A 17485-nucleotide genomic window follows, 5' to 3' on the forward strand; every position below is an offset into this window, starting at 1 on the left:
ATTCCATATCTATGAGATCTTCACAAAGTTACTCATGACATTCTCACAACTTAGTACTTCACCAATAGGCCTTGTTCGGAATCACATAGTGAGTCCGAACTCTGACTTTCTCAAATGAGAATACGTAAGGTGTGAAATGGCATGTCTCATTTCAGGATTAAGGTAAGCACGATGCAATTCATACGTAGTGACTTCGAGACATAAGAGGTTAAATGGTTTGTTCTTATCTTGTCTCTAGAAGTGCACTGGTCATTTCAGTACCTTCGGAAGATACCTAGAAGAACTATAGAGTCTCCAACTCTCAATGCCTCATAACCAGACATCATAGATTCTTCTAACAATCATACTGAGGTCAATAGTCCTTTGACCCTTAGATTGCGAATATATCGTTTTAAGCAAACTACGAAGAGTTTGTTCATGCAAATCTACATTTGTCTCTTCACAAGTTGTTAAGTTTGTTTATGGACTAAAGACTAATGTTTTATCATAAAACTTCAAACAGACAAGGAAGAATGAATGAACGTTTCAACTTTTTATTAATGAATAAGCAATTACAAGCAAGAGTCTTCATGAGACTTTATTACATCAAATGTACAATATAAGGATCACAACTCTTCTTGTGGGCACCATTGACAACATGTGTGTGTGTGTGTGTGTGTGTGTGTGTGTGTGTGTGAGTGAATGAGTTAGTATGAGAGTGTATATGTGTATGTGTAATTTGTTTGTGTATGTCTGTGTGTAATTTGTTTGTGTATGTCTGTGTGTTTGAGTATTTTTGTGGGCGAGTGAGTGATATAAGTATAGGTGTATTCTGTTTGATTGTTTTTGTTTGTAAACTATGTGAGAGTGTATTTGTGTGCGCGTGCTAAGTGTGTGTGTGTGTGTGTGTGTGTGTGTGTGTGTGTGTGTGTGTGTGTGTGTGTGTGTGTGTGTGTGTGTGTGTGTGTGTGTGTGTGTGTGTGTGTGTGTGTGTGTTTCCTTATAGCTAGATGATGGCATGGGTTAGGGAGCCGGTAGCAAGTATTTTTTTAAATTTATTTGAGAATTACGAGTTCTTTATTTAAGAGTGCTCTCTTAAGATGCTTCTCTCACTACTTTGTTGGAATTGTTATTCACGTGCCATTGTTGAAACCTTGTGTTTGGCTTAATTTGAAGTTTCCTCAATTCATTTCCTATTTAATATTTAAAAAGTGGTGATTTTGTTCTTTTCTCTTCTTTATCGTGGATGAACAACTGGAGCGGAGGAAGTAAATATCATACCTCACGCACATACCTGGAGCTACTCGAGACGGTACATCTGATCTGCACGATGATTTTGGAGGTCTCGAATATGGTTGATGTGTGAATCCTCATGAAGTTTTTGTGTGAATTCTCTTAATTCACTCATGTTGTGTGTTGGCTGATAATTTAATTTGTTTATTCATTGTAGATTATATTAATATATAGAAGTTATTTTAAAGTAGAATGTTATCTTCTCTCAATGAATTGCATTTTCTTTCTATCCAAATGATTTTAAAGTATACTATGATATATATATATATATATATATATATATACTAGTCTGAAACACGTGCTTCACACGTGGTATTTGTAGTTGTAATCAGTAAATAATTAATATATGTATGATTTAATTTACCAAGTTTTTCTTCAAAGCATGAGGTTATAAATGAATATTAAGATATGAAATATTTCAACAATACATAAGACTTAGGGAGTAAAATTTTTGAGAGACTCTCATAATGAGTGCAAACATTTCAAGGAAATATATAGTCACTGGCATACTTAAAAAAAAAAAATTGACATAAGTAAATAAAAATCAGAGTAGTCGTAATAATAAATCCAGTTCTTAAGTTCTCAAACCTAGCATTTTATCATTCCCGTCCTTCGATTCCCAGACCAAACACGTAAAATTTAATAATAACAATTAAAATCGATTCCACAAACCTTATCGTTAATCATCAAAATCATCTACACCACGTGCTGGAACGTTCTCCAAGTATTGGTTGACCTCAAGAACCATAACATTATGCAAAGGCACAAGCTTCCTTTGTCCCTTTACGAACAAAGAAACCAGCATTAGAGTCTAATAAAATTTAAATGGTAAGGGAGAGTCATAGCAAATTGGAAAATAATAAATGAATAATTTTCCTTTAATAAGATTCAGATGTTGCTTTACTGGAACTTGATTTCAGGGATGTGGGCAACCTTATGCTAATCTTGTCCTTTTATCTTTCTCACACCGTTGCTTCAACAAAGGATGGCATATGTGGATTGATAAAACAGGGAGAGAAGCAGGTCCAACAACCACCTGGTCATCACCAAAGATAAAGAGTGATTAACAGAATTAAAGATTGGAAAAATATATTTTACAATAAGATCAAATCATTAAATTGTTGAGAAATTTGATTGCTTTTCCCCACCTGTGAATAACATTCCAAGACCGTTCTTACTCCAGATGATACAGTGATATTGCTGCTCTGAATGGATGGAAAATATAGAGTGAACTCCTTGGCTACGAATTACGGCCTAAAATTTGTCTGAAGAGAGATTGAATCGGGGATGATTGAAGATGAGCCAAATAGTACGATAAAAAAAGCTTTGTTTTGCAACAATGGTGGGAAAGCATACCCATTCTCGCGAAACTGTTTGTTCACAAAGAAAGCATACCGTGACCTTCTTGTCCGTGTGAGTTCAATCTCGTCGCCGGAGTTAGGGCGAGAACGGTCTAATGACCTACGAGTTGCAGCAGAGTGAAGAATCGGGTCACGGATTGAGTCCGCTGAGAGCACGGGTAGGGAAAAAAACGCGGGGAGAGACGCCAAATCAAAAAACCAAGAAGAATAAAAAAGTAGTTAATCAAGAGAAAACAGTCCAAAGTCGGTGTGGGTAAATCTGCAATTAGCAAGAGGAATTTTTCCAAAAAAAAAAAGTAAATCATCTCTAGATGGTTCAAGGCGTCTTAAGGTTCAAGACGATCCACAAATCTTAAATACTCCAATAATCTAAAAAGTACAAAGGACTAATTTCCCAGCCACACGATTCAAAAATTCAGAGTAGATGGATCACTCAGACTCATGGCTAACCCCAATTTCATCAGTCTAATCAACAAAGATGGTCTCAAATCCATTTCCAACGATGAAAACCTTCCTTGATGATCAACGATCTACATAAGGTGTGGAAATTCATATATGTTATTTATCTAAATGGTACTCTATGTTATTGATCATACTTTCAGAAATTGTTCCCAAATTTACAAAATTTAGATCCCCTTCTGCTGTTTAATTTCTTCTACGACATCCTCGAATATAAAAAGACCAATGCACTACTCGACTAAGTCTCTTACAGCATGTATTTGCAAAAAAGAAAAAGAAGAATAGTTATAGTAATAATAAAATAAAATAAAACATTATCCAATCATCCGATCCAATGAAATGCACACAAATAAGAGAAAAACAACGTCACCAAACATTCACACATACTGATTTGTGCAAATCTACAATTATCCAAGAAACTATGTCAAACATTACAAAACTAAAGCACAGAATTCCCGTTATAGAAATAATCATCGTAAGAGAAAAAATATTACTGAAATGAGTGAATTATAACCCATAAAAAGAATCAACCAAGGGCCAAAAGAAATTCATAAAAATCAATCACTGGTGAACCAAAATTCAATCATTGACCAAAAAGTTCTAACATCGCACGTAGTCTAATGAAATCAAATCTGGATCTAAATGAAAGTTAGTTGGAGAGACCGAAGCCCATCTGTAATGAAATCAAATAGAACATGAAAACGCAATTTAGAGATAGAACTATTATATAGACTTCTAACAAAAAAAACAACGCCTAGTTTGAGGAATCACGTTATATCGCAGTTAGTTATTCAATAAATAATAACAATGAGGAATAAGGCTCCGCACATGGCCTTCGTTTTTTTCAACACAACAACGGATCTACAAATCTTTTTTATCTGAATTTTCGGTACGTGATGATATTTTTCCGGCATTTCATCATTAGGGAAATTATTCTGATAAAGATATGGGAGACTCCTTCATAAAAAAAATAAAAAAAAACTATTAATGCATAGAAAAAAAATGGTCAAAACATTGATGTCTTATAGATTCAATAGCCTAATCTAAGATAGCATATGAATATGACATACCTGGTAAGACTTGTTGAAGATAATCCAACTGAAATTTTCTACTTGGTAACGCTTGTTAAAGCCAAACTTCAATTCAACAATAATGGGAAAAATAGCCAAAAAGAAGTAAAACTATACAAGTTAAATTGCCATATTTTAAGGCCGCATTTGAAAGTAGATATCTGAGAAAATGGGAAATTCAGAATTTACAAGATATAATTTCTACGAGAGAAATAGGAACTACCATTACTCGGGAAAATCTATTTAAAAAAATGTACAACCTTATTTAATTGAAGCTAAAAAAAATGCAGACTTTCACAATGTTCAGCATTCAAAAATCAAAGTATATACATGTAGGCTAATTCATCGATGACCGTTTTACCAATGCACGTAGCTCCTCCATCAACGAGAGTGAAAACCACTGGACATGTTCCCGAAGCTGCTTCATGTGTTCTCACTCACTTTGGATGACCAAACCCAGTGACATACCAATCAATATCAAATCTGAAAAATTATAAATTTAGAAATTCTCAACCCAAATCAAAACATTTATCACAACCCATATTTGAGCAAAACAAATACGCATTTACATTCACTTAATATAGGGATTTAACACAATAAAAATTCAAAATCAAGAGGTTTGTAATGCAATACTCTCCCCATAAATTACAATAAACCATAATAAAACCAACACCAAAGACTTTAAATCTTCGCCATCTCAGGGTAACCTTATTTTTACATGTCTAAGTCATTTCAGCAATCCAAAAATATGAAACCTAAATCTTGTTCCTGTTTCATCTTCAGTACCCAAGGTATTTCAAGCGTCACGCTAAGATTCCAACCGAAATTCATAAATTCCTCAAGCCTTTAACGAAATAATTAAATCAGTAAACACAAAAATTATAAAAATAAATCTTGACGAAAAGTTTAATCAAACAATTTTGAGAAACAGAGGGTTGATGAATTTTTTTTTAATCGATGAAAGTGGATTATGATAGTTACCAAGGCAATAGAAAAAATAAGAGTCAAAATAGATCAATTAGACAAATACAGAATAGGCAAGTCAAGGCTATGCTAAAAGAATGGCAGGGATTCGGAAGACAGCTCGGATTTTCTTAGGAATTGCGGAAGGGAAAAGGACTAAACCGAAAATTGCAGTGAGACTGAGATAGAACATCAAACATTTTTCTTCACGCGGAAATGAGATATGCATATAAGATGCAAACAACTAAAAAAAACCCCTAATTTGAGTAATATAGCACAAATTCGTCAGTTTCCTTACAAATATTATCTTCCAATTCACTTAAAACACTTGCCAAAATCACTCGATACAAATCAAGAAGCCAGGAAACCCAAAAAACCACATACATTTTCAAAGACAAGGATAAGAACAAAACGCTTAATTGAAGGGAAATTAAGATCGGCGACGAACCTAGAGGAGCGCGAATCTTGAACCTGCGGAGTCCGACCAGTAAATCCAATAATCGCGAGACGAGAATAGGAAACCGTAACGCGAAAAACAGAGAAGTTTTAGGGATTCGGAGAACAGGAAACCGTAATGCTAGACGAGAGACTGAGATAGAGCGCGCGCGAAGTTTTAGGGAAGGAATAGGAATAGGAGTGATAGAGTGGGACTTTGTGATTCCGCTAATTACTCTTTAAAACCGTTTTCGATATAACTAATATCATGCACGTGAGTTTGAAAGGGCGCTTGACATCTTGCGTGAGTGTAATAAAAATCCGGTTTGAAGATGATGTGTTGTGTTCTTATTGGTTGAAAATGAAGTGTCATGATTTAATCGGATAATGAATAGGATGAATAGTCTATGAATAGTAATTTTATATTCTGACTTATTATATTATATAGATATGCAGTAGAAAGAAAAAAAAAATAGATTCTTACCATAAGGCGGGATAGTATTGCGCCAAATAGTGGATAATAAAGTTGCCTCTACTAGTCGCGGCTATAACGTCACGGCTATTTAAAATTAGCGAAGAAGTATCAGTTGCGACATATGTCGCGGCTAATGCTTATTTAGCCGTTACTTTCTAAGCTATAGCCACGACTTTTGTCGCGAGTGAGTACTATTTGTAGTGGTGTTACTGAATATTCAGCCGAAAAGTCAAGCGAGCAATCAGCGCTTTACTATGATGTTGGATTTTTTGTAATTGAATTCGTTTGTTGATGGAGATTTTTCGTTCAAATGAAATACTCACATGACTAATGAAAGATTTCGTTTATGTAGAAAATCCTTACATGACGCAAACATACATGTTGTCAACTAGTAAGTGTGCTTAAGGTACAAATATCGATCCCACGTGACACTTGTGTATGTTTCGATATTAATTAACTAGAAAATCTAAATGACTTATGAAAATGTAAAATGGGGCTGGGCTTGTTGGTTTTTTATTTAAAATATTTTAAAATACAAAAATCAACAAAAGCCATTAACAAAGACTCAACAAATAATAAGGAGGGTTAAGGTGCACAACTTCGTTGGGTTTTTCGATTCGATCGGTTCTAAAGATTCTAGTAACGGTTACTGATCGGGTAAACGTGGTCTACTTCTCTCTTGAATACTCATTAATCTCTCTAGAGTAGAAACGAGTATAATTGTTTGGCGAATTTACACCTCTCGGCTTTGATCCTATTAAAACAAACAATTGCATTTTATACGGGAACTCAAAGAACTACACAAATCCCATAGTATTTCTATAGATCTAAGTAGGTGGATGAGAGAACAGGTTGAGCACACTCGATTACCACCTCTTGGTGGCTAAACGGGTCTAGATATTAACTACCTAGTTAGCTAAGCCAGGTAATGATATTAGCCATCCCAGACAAACCAAACCACATCTAAGCACAATCCTAGAGTAATCTACTAATCAAATCAATTTACCCAACGACATTGCACCCCTCCTAAGTATTTAGCTACTCAAGAATATGATTAAACAAAGCAATATTATTGAAATGACCATGGACATAAACACAAGGAGAGACATGATCATTCAATAATCTACAAACAATATTCAAGTGCCAAAAATCTATAAAATAGTCTCAATCAATCAATAAGAGTTAACTCAAATCAATTAAACAATATTTAAGCTAAAGTGGACATGAAACATAATAGAGTTCAAGCTAAAGTAATGAAAATAGGTATGGATGGAGAGATAAAACTATGGAGAAGATGGTGATGATGAATATGTTGGAGAGAATAGTCACAAGCTCTCTTCTTCTTCTTCTTCTTCTCCAGAAAGCTTCAGTGGCCTTTTCTCGGAACCCCCACTTAGCTCCTTCCAAACCTTCAAAAATCAAATATAGACCCAAATGAACATAAACTCAAAGTATATGGGTGTTTTCGGAGCCTTCTGCTTTGGATGTGATCCAATGGTTAAAATTGACTAAAAATCGTGAAAATTGGAATTCTAGTTGTGTCATCAACGCGTCGCCCTAATACGCGACCATCGCACGAGACTCTGTCCAAAACACGCAACAAACTGCAATTGACCACAACTTCTTACTCCGAACTCCGACTTTGGAAAACAAATATGCATTGGAAAACTAAGAGAAATATCTATTCAGTTATGGAAAGAACTCATAAAAAATCGTCAATTATGAATCTCCAAATCGTGCAGAAGAGAGCGGTATATTTCTTGATTTGCTCTAGCTTGTCCGAAAATTCTTCGAATCACCATGAAATTGCTCAATTACCGTTATAGCACTTGTAGCTCCTTATTAACCTACAAAATCAAAAAAGAAATACAAAAATAACATCAAAAATCTTAAGAACAAGTCTCGATTCTTGCTTGAAAAGCATTGATAAGTGTAAATGAATCGCACTTATCAGTTGTTGAGGCCCTTAATTTTTTTTTAAGATAAAAATAAATCATAGAGAGATTCTTATGGGTTGTTCATGTTTAAGTGGAGCTTGGGTGAGATGCAACTTGAGTTACTATTGTATTGTAGACTAAAGTTTCGTAATCATAAATAGCGCTCATACATGAAACCCATATTCGCTGATATCATAAATGTAAACGAAGATAAAAATAAATTAGAAGAAATAAAAAATATTAAATTGTTATAGTGGGAAATATTTAAAATTTCTAACATTGGAGTATCACTGCAAGAAATAATGGCAACAACACTTTATGGAGATGCATTTTATTGTTATAAAATCGTTGCCACGCTTTCTAACAACAAGTTCTTTTGTAAACACTATTGTTATTTAAATAAAAAAAAAATTATTTGAGTTTCAACTGCATGTGTGAATCCGATAACATAAACTATCACTTAAAGACAATAACCTAATTAAATACGAAAAATCTCAAAGAGAAAAATCGATAGTCCTATGTAATAATAAAAATTCAATTATTTCGTAATGAAAATTTGGATCTATAAACTTCAAGTAAACTGCCATCTTATCTACTATAACATTTTTTAGACACTCGACCATGTAAGATGCATCCTCACGTGTCGACATAACGCGTGACGGGATGTTCCCTCATCACGCGTATGACGAAGAACATATGTTGGTGGATTTCGTCCAATTCTCTAGGTGTACATGCAGTCAGATTGTAATATTTGACTCATGATGCTGATTTTTTGGATCAAAATCCATTTGTCATGCATTGTCCATGTGTTCGTGAAATAAATTTAAAACATACTCAAGAATATTATTTCATTACATGATCTTTCACAGATTTACTTCATAAGTACATAATAATAATAATAATAATAATAATAATAATAATAATAATAATAATAATAATAATAATAATAATAATAATAATTTTAATAATTTTAATATAATTTACATTATCTGTACGAGCAATAGTTGAAGTCCACATCAATTCTTTAAAAATTCATGCGTCTATCGGAACCATTCTCATATCTCCGTATTAATCCGTTACACATGTTTGATTTAATGGAAAATAGAATCATCAAAAGTCAGTACACCACCATATGTGTGCAATCACATACTTTACATAACCACATATATAATTAGCTAGTAGAAGGTCATGAGACACCTTCCCATATAATGTCCAAATATAATTGTAGAAATTACAATGCTAATTCAATATTGTGCAATCGACTGCGACTCACGCTGACTTTAAACAGCCACACAAGAACGATTTTTAGAGTAAATTTCATACCTTGCTTTCATATATTAGTTGTGTTTACAATCTAAAACAAAATTAAGCAATATAATTATTTGATTTTTAAGACTCTCCGTCCATTTTAAGAATTTCTCTCATTGCTCTCTATTGCACGCTGCAACACTAGTCGGGTTTATGTTCTTTGGCTTATTATTTGTCATACTCTTGACTTAGTTCGAGCCACTTATTCTTCAAGTCATTCTTCCAATATATAGTTGTTAGAAATCTTGGAATTATCCCTGAAATCCTTCCACCCTTCATAAAAATCATGGCTATTTTTTCCCTTTCGGATGTTTTGCCTTCCATTGATCCACTGACAAAGCCTTATTCGACGCTATAGCTTTTTTAGAGCTTGTGACAAGAACATTCAAAATCTACAATTCAATTCAACATATCAAAATATTAATAATTTCTTACATTTGTGTGTGTGTGTGTGTGTATATATATATATACACACACACACACACCTTGTTGACATATGTGCAACTCATCATTAAGTCATTGTGGTCCTTTCCACCATCACATTCACTGGGATAGATAGACTCAAAACGGGTCATCAGCCTACGAAATAGAATTATAAGCATATAAATAAATTAGTATTTGCATAATAATGCCAATTTAAGTTAAATAAACTACTTTGGTGTCTATGTCACTTTCTATGACAATTTTATCATCGTCTTCTTCTTCATATACTTCATTGTCGCTACATGCAAGCCAATGTCATCTATTTGTCATTGTCGATGTCAACATGTGTACCGATTTCAGATGATGGCATAACCGTCTCATCGGAAGAGTTGTGAAGTATGATGTTTTGAACTCTTGAAAAGTTTACAGAATAAGATTAATATGACTTCCATGAGACTTGAGCCCTCCAACTCTTTTATCATTCTCCATAATATTTGTGCTTCAATTTCCAGCAAATCCATCTGGGAATCTTACCGACTTCAAAAACACTAGTGAATTCTTTCCGTTGATATATGTATTTAAGACGTACATCACATGAGGTTTCACCCGTCGCATTCCTTGTTTAGTCATATGTAGTTCTGAACGAACATTGAGATCTTCAAACTCCCACTATGTCTTTTCAAGATCTTTAGATTTCTCCAAAAATACTCAACAATGTATTGAAAACATTATTGCACACAATTTTTTTCACTGTGCATGTCATCTATATAATGTATCAACAAATGTAATTGATCTTGTAGTATCGCCGATTTGTTTTTCATAACTACTCCAACATAAATAACATCTTTATGAATTGAATGCCTAATTTTTTTTTCTTGAATTTAAACATGCTACATTGCCAAACAATGCCCAAAATCTACAAGAATAAGCTAAATTCATAGAATGCAGAGAAACACAAAAAATATATAAATCCTAACATCCTAATACGAGCAAGAAAGCGAAAACTTGCGAAAACTTACATAGGTGTTTGAAGCTAGAGATGTTGTGCATGAAATCTTTTGGCAACAAATTGCCAAAATCAAAATATTCTAACGTATAAGTAATTCTCAAGTCAGTAACCCCCATAAAAATCATACAATCTCCGTATAACAAAACAACTAATTAAAAAATAATAAATATTTTCTGAAAAGTCAATCCATAAATCATATGCTACATAAGAATTAAATAAAGAAGAACTTGAGAATTACTAGCAAGGATTAAAGATAGAGAGTGACAGTTTAATCATTGTCTTGCAAGCTTAAAAGAACCGCATACTACATTTGGAATTGCTATTGAGATTCTGCACGTCAATTGCCAAAAGTTATTTCTAGTGGTGTATTTTGTAAAAATATTGTCTATTATAGTAACATTGAAGTGATATTCAGTAAAATAGATATTATTTTATGACGCGTTATAAGTAAGCATGTAGTATCGGAGTTGCTCTTATAGCTTGTTTCCCCTTAGCATTTTTCGGTCTTTCTATAACCATAGCCTATATAATCATGTCATATATTTAACATAATGTTTTTGTTGATGTCAATTTTAATCGACTGAAACTTAACCCATAATCTAAATCAAACCCTCAAGAATGTACATAGATTCTATGGATGGTGTAAAAATTAAAGAATCATCTAGCGAGCTCATCCTCCTAGTTGACAAAGAGTGGGTGTACTTTACTTCCTCACTTGTATGAGATAATTAATGAACGGTGAATAATGAGGGTGCCATGCACTATTACAAAAAAATGGCTTTAGAAGTGACAATTGTCTATTCTAAAACTTGTTTTTTCTTTTAGTGGAAGCTAACTATAGCGTGACCACTTGGATTCTCAAGTGAGTGTAATAAGATGAGTATTGTATGTGAAAGGATGAATGAACATTTCTTATGATGTGTTAGAAGCGATTTTTTTTTAAGATTAACAAGTTTAAAAAAGTTAGAAATTAGTTCGAAAATTGATTAATTATAATAAAAGTTTAAAAATGAAGAGAAAAAATAAAACGAATAAATAGATAACTATTTTGATGAATACTGTATAATTTCTTTTTGATTAGTTAGTTTGTTTTATATCTCCGCATATATATTTATTGGTACGTGGGCAGGTAAGAATATTTTTTTTAAGCAACTTAATTACGAGTGGAGATTGAATCCACGACCTCCACTTTGAAGGTGGTGTGAAATTACCAATTAAGCTATGTTAGGAACCATTAATTTTAAAATATCATCGGTGTAAAATTAAACCCTCAATATTTTGATCTATAAAAACACTAACATTTTACACCAAAAGATCAAAAGGTAGATAACGGTTAAGATACAATTAAAAATGGATAATTTTCACAATTACCGAGATTTTTAAAGCTTATTTTAAGAATATCGACTACAAAAAAATCTCATAAATAACTGTTTTTTAAATTGAAACTTAAATAAACCATTATTCTGAACAAAAATTATTAAATAATAAAAAAAACAAGTCATATTAAACAATTGAAAACCACTGACCAGTATCCCAATAAATAGCCTACATTGGGCTTGAGCTGAGACCAGAATCTCAAGCCCATAGCAGCCCATTAGGATATGAACCTCGTCCACCAAACCAAACACACTCTTCATCAACTAAATTACCCCGCCCTAAAACCCCAGCCGCAAAACCCTACCGGAGTTCGCCGAGAAACCACCGAAAATTCCTATCAATGGCGGACGTAGTCCAGTACCGGCTCGAGCGGATGGCCGTCGAGCTCGAGGACCTCGAGAAGCGTGGCCTCTTCACTCGCCGGGAGCTCGCTGAGGTCGTCAAGCAGCGCCGGAAGTTCGAGTACCGCCTCAAGCGTCCGAGTCCGCTGAAGCAGGACTTTTTGGCCTACATCGACTACGAGACCCAGCTCGACTCGTTACGGCGACTCAGGAAGAAGTCCGTCGCGAGAGAGATGATTGAACAGGAAATCGACGAGTCCGAGGAAAAGAAGCCGAAGAAGCAGACTAAGAAAAGGAAGTCTGTTTCTGATTATGCTGGTGTGGTTAGGATCGCGGGGATTTATCGGCAAGCTTCTATGAGGTACAAAGGTGATGTCGATCTCTGGTTTCGGTACCTTGAGTTCTGTAGACAGCGCAGGAATGGAAATATGAAGAAGGTGATTTTATTCATTTGTATCTTTCTGATCTTCTTCTTTTCCTGTTCTGGAGCTTGTGGAAGTGTGAGAAACTGAATGATTTGATTTAGTTTCGAAGGTAGTAATTTCAATTTGAGCGAGTTTTAGGCATTCCGATTCCGATTTGGTATTTTTAAGGAAGCTTAGGGTTCTTTCATTGGAAATGAGTTATAAGGAAGGGGATCAGATCAAAAGGGATGTGACAACGTGAAGTTTTGATTCTTTAGTCAACCCTTTCTATAATAAACCTAATTTTAGAACCAAAATATAATTTCTAACCTCATTGATCGATGAAAGAAAGACAGACAAGCATTAGAATATCATGTTGAGGAGATAAGAACTGGAAATTTAAATGCGTGAACCAGGTTTATTGTTGAAAAAATTTAGGTCTTCTTTTATTTCTCATTTTTTTTCCGTATAACTTGCAGGTCCTAGCTCAGGCAATTAGGTTTCATACAAAGGTCCCGGGACTTTGGATTTACGCGGCCGCTTGGGAATTTGATCACAACTTGAACGTCGCGGCTGCTCGTGCTCTGATGCAGAGTGGCCTGAGAGCTTGCCCTAATTCGGAGGATCTCTGGATTGAGTATCTCCGGATGGAACTCACTTACCTCAACAAGTTAAAAGCCCGAAAAGTTGCCCTCGGTGAAGACAAGGGAACTTTGACCCGGGATAAGAGAGTCACAGAGGACAAACAGTGGAGAGACGAGAATGAAGATCTGTTTATGTCTCTGAATGACGGAGGAAATGGGCAGAAGGATGGAGCAGAAATGGCGGAGAGCATGGAGGAGAAAATGGACGTGTTTAGAGAGCAAGGTTCGAACGTTCTAAGGACTGTTTACGGAGGAGCGATCGAAGCTATTCCTTCTAGCTTTAGCTTGAGAAAACGGCTTTTTGAGATATTGGAGGCTGTGGACCTTGCTCATATGGAAGAAATGCGTGACCAGATGCTAAGTGATATGAAGAGAGATTTCTCGACTGAACCAGAATATTGGGTTTGGCAGGCGAAACTTGCATATGATCCCGAAAGTACAGGGAAGATAAGTGAAGAGTTCATGCACTCTCAAATACAGAAAGCTGTTCAGGTATTAAACTGCACAGACCTCTGAATCTCTTTTACTCGATATTAAGAATTGTTCATTTGCAGGTCTGAGCTCGGAGACCATCTGATAAATGTATTCTTCACTGTGTATGTATCATTAACTCATAATATTATGCTAATTTTGTGCATTTTTCATGAGTAGGTATTTGAGGAGGCTGTTGAAGCTCTTCCTTTGGCCAAAATGTTCAATCTTTATGCAGAGTTTTTGATGGGTGTCATTATTTCCCCCAATGATAAGGAGTCAGAAATTTCCAAGTCATCCGTTCAATTCGAAGCTTACATATCACGCCTATTGACAGTGTATGAAAATGCCGAAAGAATGGGATGTCTCACTGAGGACCTTGCTTGCCAACACGTTTCATTCTATTTGCAACTGGGAAGAGTGGATGAAGCGAGGAACCTGGCTGAAAAGCTATGTATTAAGTATCCAGATTCAATAAGTTTATGGGTTTTAAGGGCATCAATAGAAGTCAAGCATGTCGCGAAGAATTCTGCTTCTCCAGCTAAATCTGATTTTTCGTCGATCTATGGACTCATAAAAGATGTTTTGGCAAAGGCCTCCGTTCAGAAGGCAGAGAGCTTGTGGCTCATGGTGAGTGTCCCGAACACTACTTTTTATTTTCCGAATATTTTTTAAGTTCAGAGCCGCGTTTAACAATCCCCGTAATCCAGGCACTCAAGATGTTTTCATGTAGAAAAGAATATTTTGACAAGCTGGTTGAGATATCCACTGTTTCATTGGCCAAAGACGGAGGCAGTGACGAAGGGTTTTCCCTCTCTTCTGCTATCGTCAATTTCATTTTCCAAAAAGATGGAATTCAGAATGCGAGAAATACTTATAAGCGGTACGTCATTATAACGCATAAAATTAAAAACTAGTTATTGTTTCGTGTGTTTGAATCTTCATTTCTCTGCAGATTTCTAGCTTTGCCACATCCAGGGCTTGTTTTATACAGAAGCTGCATCGAGTTGGAAAGCAATTTAGCTTCAGTTGGTAACAAAGACGGGCTTGTAAATGCTCGCAGGCTATACGAATCAGCGCTCACAAGTCACAGCCAAAATGCTAGCTTATGGCAGAACTACTTCCAATTTGAGAAAAACGTGAGCTCTTCTTTAACAATCGCGTTACCGCTTAGAATATGGTTAATTATTAAATATTCATCTTTGCTCACAAGTCAATAAAATCTTTGTTTTACAGATTGGAACATCTGAAACAGCAAGTACTGTCTATTGGCGTGCAAGGAAAACCCTGAAGGACACTTCAGCTCTCCTCGCACTGGATGTTTGAGCAGTAATAGTTCATTGTACATTCAATCCAATTTTGACATTTTTGGCTTCTTTTTAAACACAAGTGTTGTAATTTCATCAATGTGGCTAATGATATAATTTGTTTTTCTTTTTCTTTTCCAATATTACATTACATGTTCATCGAGTGCGATTTAGCAACCTTACATTTACAATTGGCCGGCTTTATAACTTGATACCGGTAAGCAAGCAAACCCCTTTTTTTTCAATGAAAACTATACTCTTGGCCATTGTGGACTCACTACCTGCACAAGCAAATAATTCATCATGAAAATGAGAGAGAAAATAAATAGCCTTGAAATTTTTCAGAATTAAACTCTGTAGAACCTCGAGTGTACTAAAAACCAGTTGCATTCTGCAAGCAACAACAGAAGGCTCTTCAGCTCGCCCCATCACCGCCATTTGCTCCAGCTGAAGCGTCTTCACAGGAAGCCTGTACAAGTTTTTTTTGTTGGTACTTTAATATTTAAGAGGAAAAAAGAAATGCAATGTGAACTTGCCATGCCATTCCTCGGACATAATAAGCGTTGGCTATGAGAGAGCAAAAGCCCTTCCACTGAAGATTCACTTCGTTCGACACCGCAGGACTTGTTGACCACCGAATCACAGTCGGCGGCGGTGTAGACAATATGGTTATGAATATAATGCTCAGCCACAGAATGCACTCATCAACCTGTCTCAATTCCCAAATAGATAAAGAAAAAGGAAATTGAAGAGCTAAGAATCACATGATAAATGAAGATGTATTTTTGCTCTTACTTTACCTCCTCAGAGGCAATCCTCGATTTCAAGCCTGTGTTCCCGCCAAACGTCCTCATCGCCATGATTTCCACGCCGGATTCTTTCATGTTCGCCAGCTCTTTCCTCAACCCTTCGTCGGTGCAGCCGAGTTCGTAAGCGTTCACACCCGCGCTGATGAACTCCTGATGACATCATTCGAGAAACAGGTTATTCAATAAACAGAGAAAAACTAACCCAAAAAAAAAAAAAATTCGATGAATTGAGATCGAGTGTATCGGGTACTTTCAGGCTGTCAAGTCCTCCACGGTCAACCACGTTCCTGTACCGCCTGAACAGGCTTATCGCTATGTTCCGCGACGATCGGTACTCGTCCCCTGACGCGATCGAATCGTCCACCTGGCACTGCAGCAAAAAAACGACTTGGATCAAATTAAAGTATTAAACCAAACACCCAAAGTGACCCCCAAAAATGAAATAATTAACTTACAAGCCACTTCTTGGGAGCGTGATGATGGGTGTTCTTCCAAGAGAACAAGGAGCAGCGTAGTTTGCAATTGCAAGGCCTGTGATGAGTTAGTGAGCCACTGGTAATCAAGGAATTGAGATGGCTATTCTTGGATGGCAACAAATATGGGTCTTGAACTCTGTTCTGATCTGGATTTGTTACGCACTTCGCGCCACTTCTCGTTGGACTAAGCATCATCAACATGCTCTTTAGATTTTCTATGCATGGAACGAACCAACACTAGTATGAACTCAATAATTATAAGCAAAGCACGCGAGTTGAAACAGCCGTGCCCAGTTGAATCACATCATATGGTTTGATTTCCTTACCAAAGAAAGTAAAAAGACAGAGAGAAAAGCCGAACAAAGAATCAACCCTGTTAAGAATTAGATAACCTCGTCTGCAAGCAAATGGAAATTCAAGAATTAGATTTATAGACGATATCATGTACCTATAGCAACAACAAAGAGAAATAAAATATCTCGATGGGATGGGTGGCGTGAGAAATAGAATGGTAAACGTGAGGGACTTTGCTCGCAGTTTTGGCTTGATAGTGACGTGGCTTATGACGAGTGTAACGGCCAACACATAAGTACTTATCCAAATCCTTTTAGGCTTTGGGTTTTCTAAGCATTTTGCTATATGTTTGATTTTTGGGTCCATAATCTTAATTTTTCCACAATTGTTATATTCTTTCAGAATGGAATAAAGTCATTTAGTTTATTGTCACAACCCTCTACAACAAGCGGACTCCAAAAACAATTCACTAAAAAGACTAATTTTGAACTTTAGAAAACACTACTTATAATGAGAAGAATAGATATCTCTTGACTGAACCTTGTACTTCATTAGTAAACGAGAATAAATTACGGTGACATAAAGTTTGTCATAAGTAAATGAGACTAAGGTCCACATTGTGTGCATTACACATTGTGTGCCATCACTAA

The 17485-nt window shown here is 35.6% G+C and overlaps 2 protein-coding genes across 2 annotated transcripts; one reads left to right on the forward strand and one right to left on the reverse strand.

The window, feature by feature from the left end:
- Nucleotides 1-12346: 12346 nt before the first annotated feature.
- Nucleotides 12347-15390, forward strand: LOC149385267 (uncharacterized). The gene is made up of 6 exons (XM_089625971.1): nucleotides 12347-12867; nucleotides 13314-13970; nucleotides 14130-14579; nucleotides 14660-14832; nucleotides 14905-15088; nucleotides 15186-15390. The coding sequence occupies exons 1-6, from the start codon at nucleotides 12430-12432 to the stop codon at nucleotides 15273-15275; spliced, it is 1992 nt and encodes a 663-aa protein (XP_089482097.1). The 5' UTR covers nucleotides 12347-12429; the 3' UTR covers nucleotides 15276-15390.
- On the reverse strand, nucleotides 15362-17071 carry LOC149385268 (uncharacterized). Its single transcript, XM_089625972.1, has 7 exons — nucleotides 16868-17071; nucleotides 16521-16756; nucleotides 16316-16435; nucleotides 16057-16215; nucleotides 15793-15965; nucleotides 15620-15725; nucleotides 15362-15537 (listed from the first exon to the last, which is right to left on the reverse strand). Exons 1-7 carry the CDS (start codon nucleotides 16983-16985, stop codon nucleotides 15508-15510), a joined length of 942 nt encoding a protein of 313 aa, XP_089482098.1. The 5' UTR covers nucleotides 16986-17071; the 3' UTR covers nucleotides 15362-15507.
- Between the last annotated feature and the right edge of the window lie 414 nt (nucleotides 17072-17485).

The sequence above is a fragment of the Urtica dioica genome, chromosome 9, assembly GCF_054948205.1.
Source record: "Urtica dioica subsp. dioica isolate 48M chromosome 9, U.dioica_male_clone48M_v1_H2, whole genome shotgun sequence".
In the NCBI taxonomy this organism is placed as follows: domain Eukaryota; kingdom Viridiplantae; phylum Streptophyta; class Magnoliopsida; order Rosales; family Urticaceae; genus Urtica; species Urtica dioica.

Excerpts from the sequence above, each read along its gene's own strand:
- LOC149385268 (XM_089625972.1), bottom strand. The coding sequence starts at position 16,985 with ATGATATCGTCTATAAATCTAATTCTTGAATTTCCATTTGCTTGCAGA. Across the intron at positions 16,757-16,867 it reads CTGTCTTTTTACTTTCTTTG|AAAATCTAAAGAGCATGTTG; the intron begins GTAAGGAAATCA and ends TTCCATGCATAG. Across the intron at positions 16,216-16,315 it reads GAGGACTTGACAGCCTGAAA|GAGTTCATCAGCGCGGGTGT; the intron begins GTACCCGATACA and ends TGATGTCATCAG.
- LOC149385267 (XM_089625971.1), top strand. The coding sequence starts at position 12,430 with ATGGCGGACGTAGTCCAGTACCGGCTCGAGCGGATGGCCGTCGAGCTC. Across the intron at positions 14,580-14,659 it reads CAGAGAGCTTGTGGCTCATG|GCACTCAAGATGTTTTCATG; the intron begins GTGAGTGTCCCG and ends CCCGTAATCCAG. Across the intron at positions 15,089-15,185 it reads ACTTCCAATTTGAGAAAAAC|ATTGGAACATCTGAAACAGC; the intron begins GTGAGCTCTTCT and ends TTTGTTTTACAG.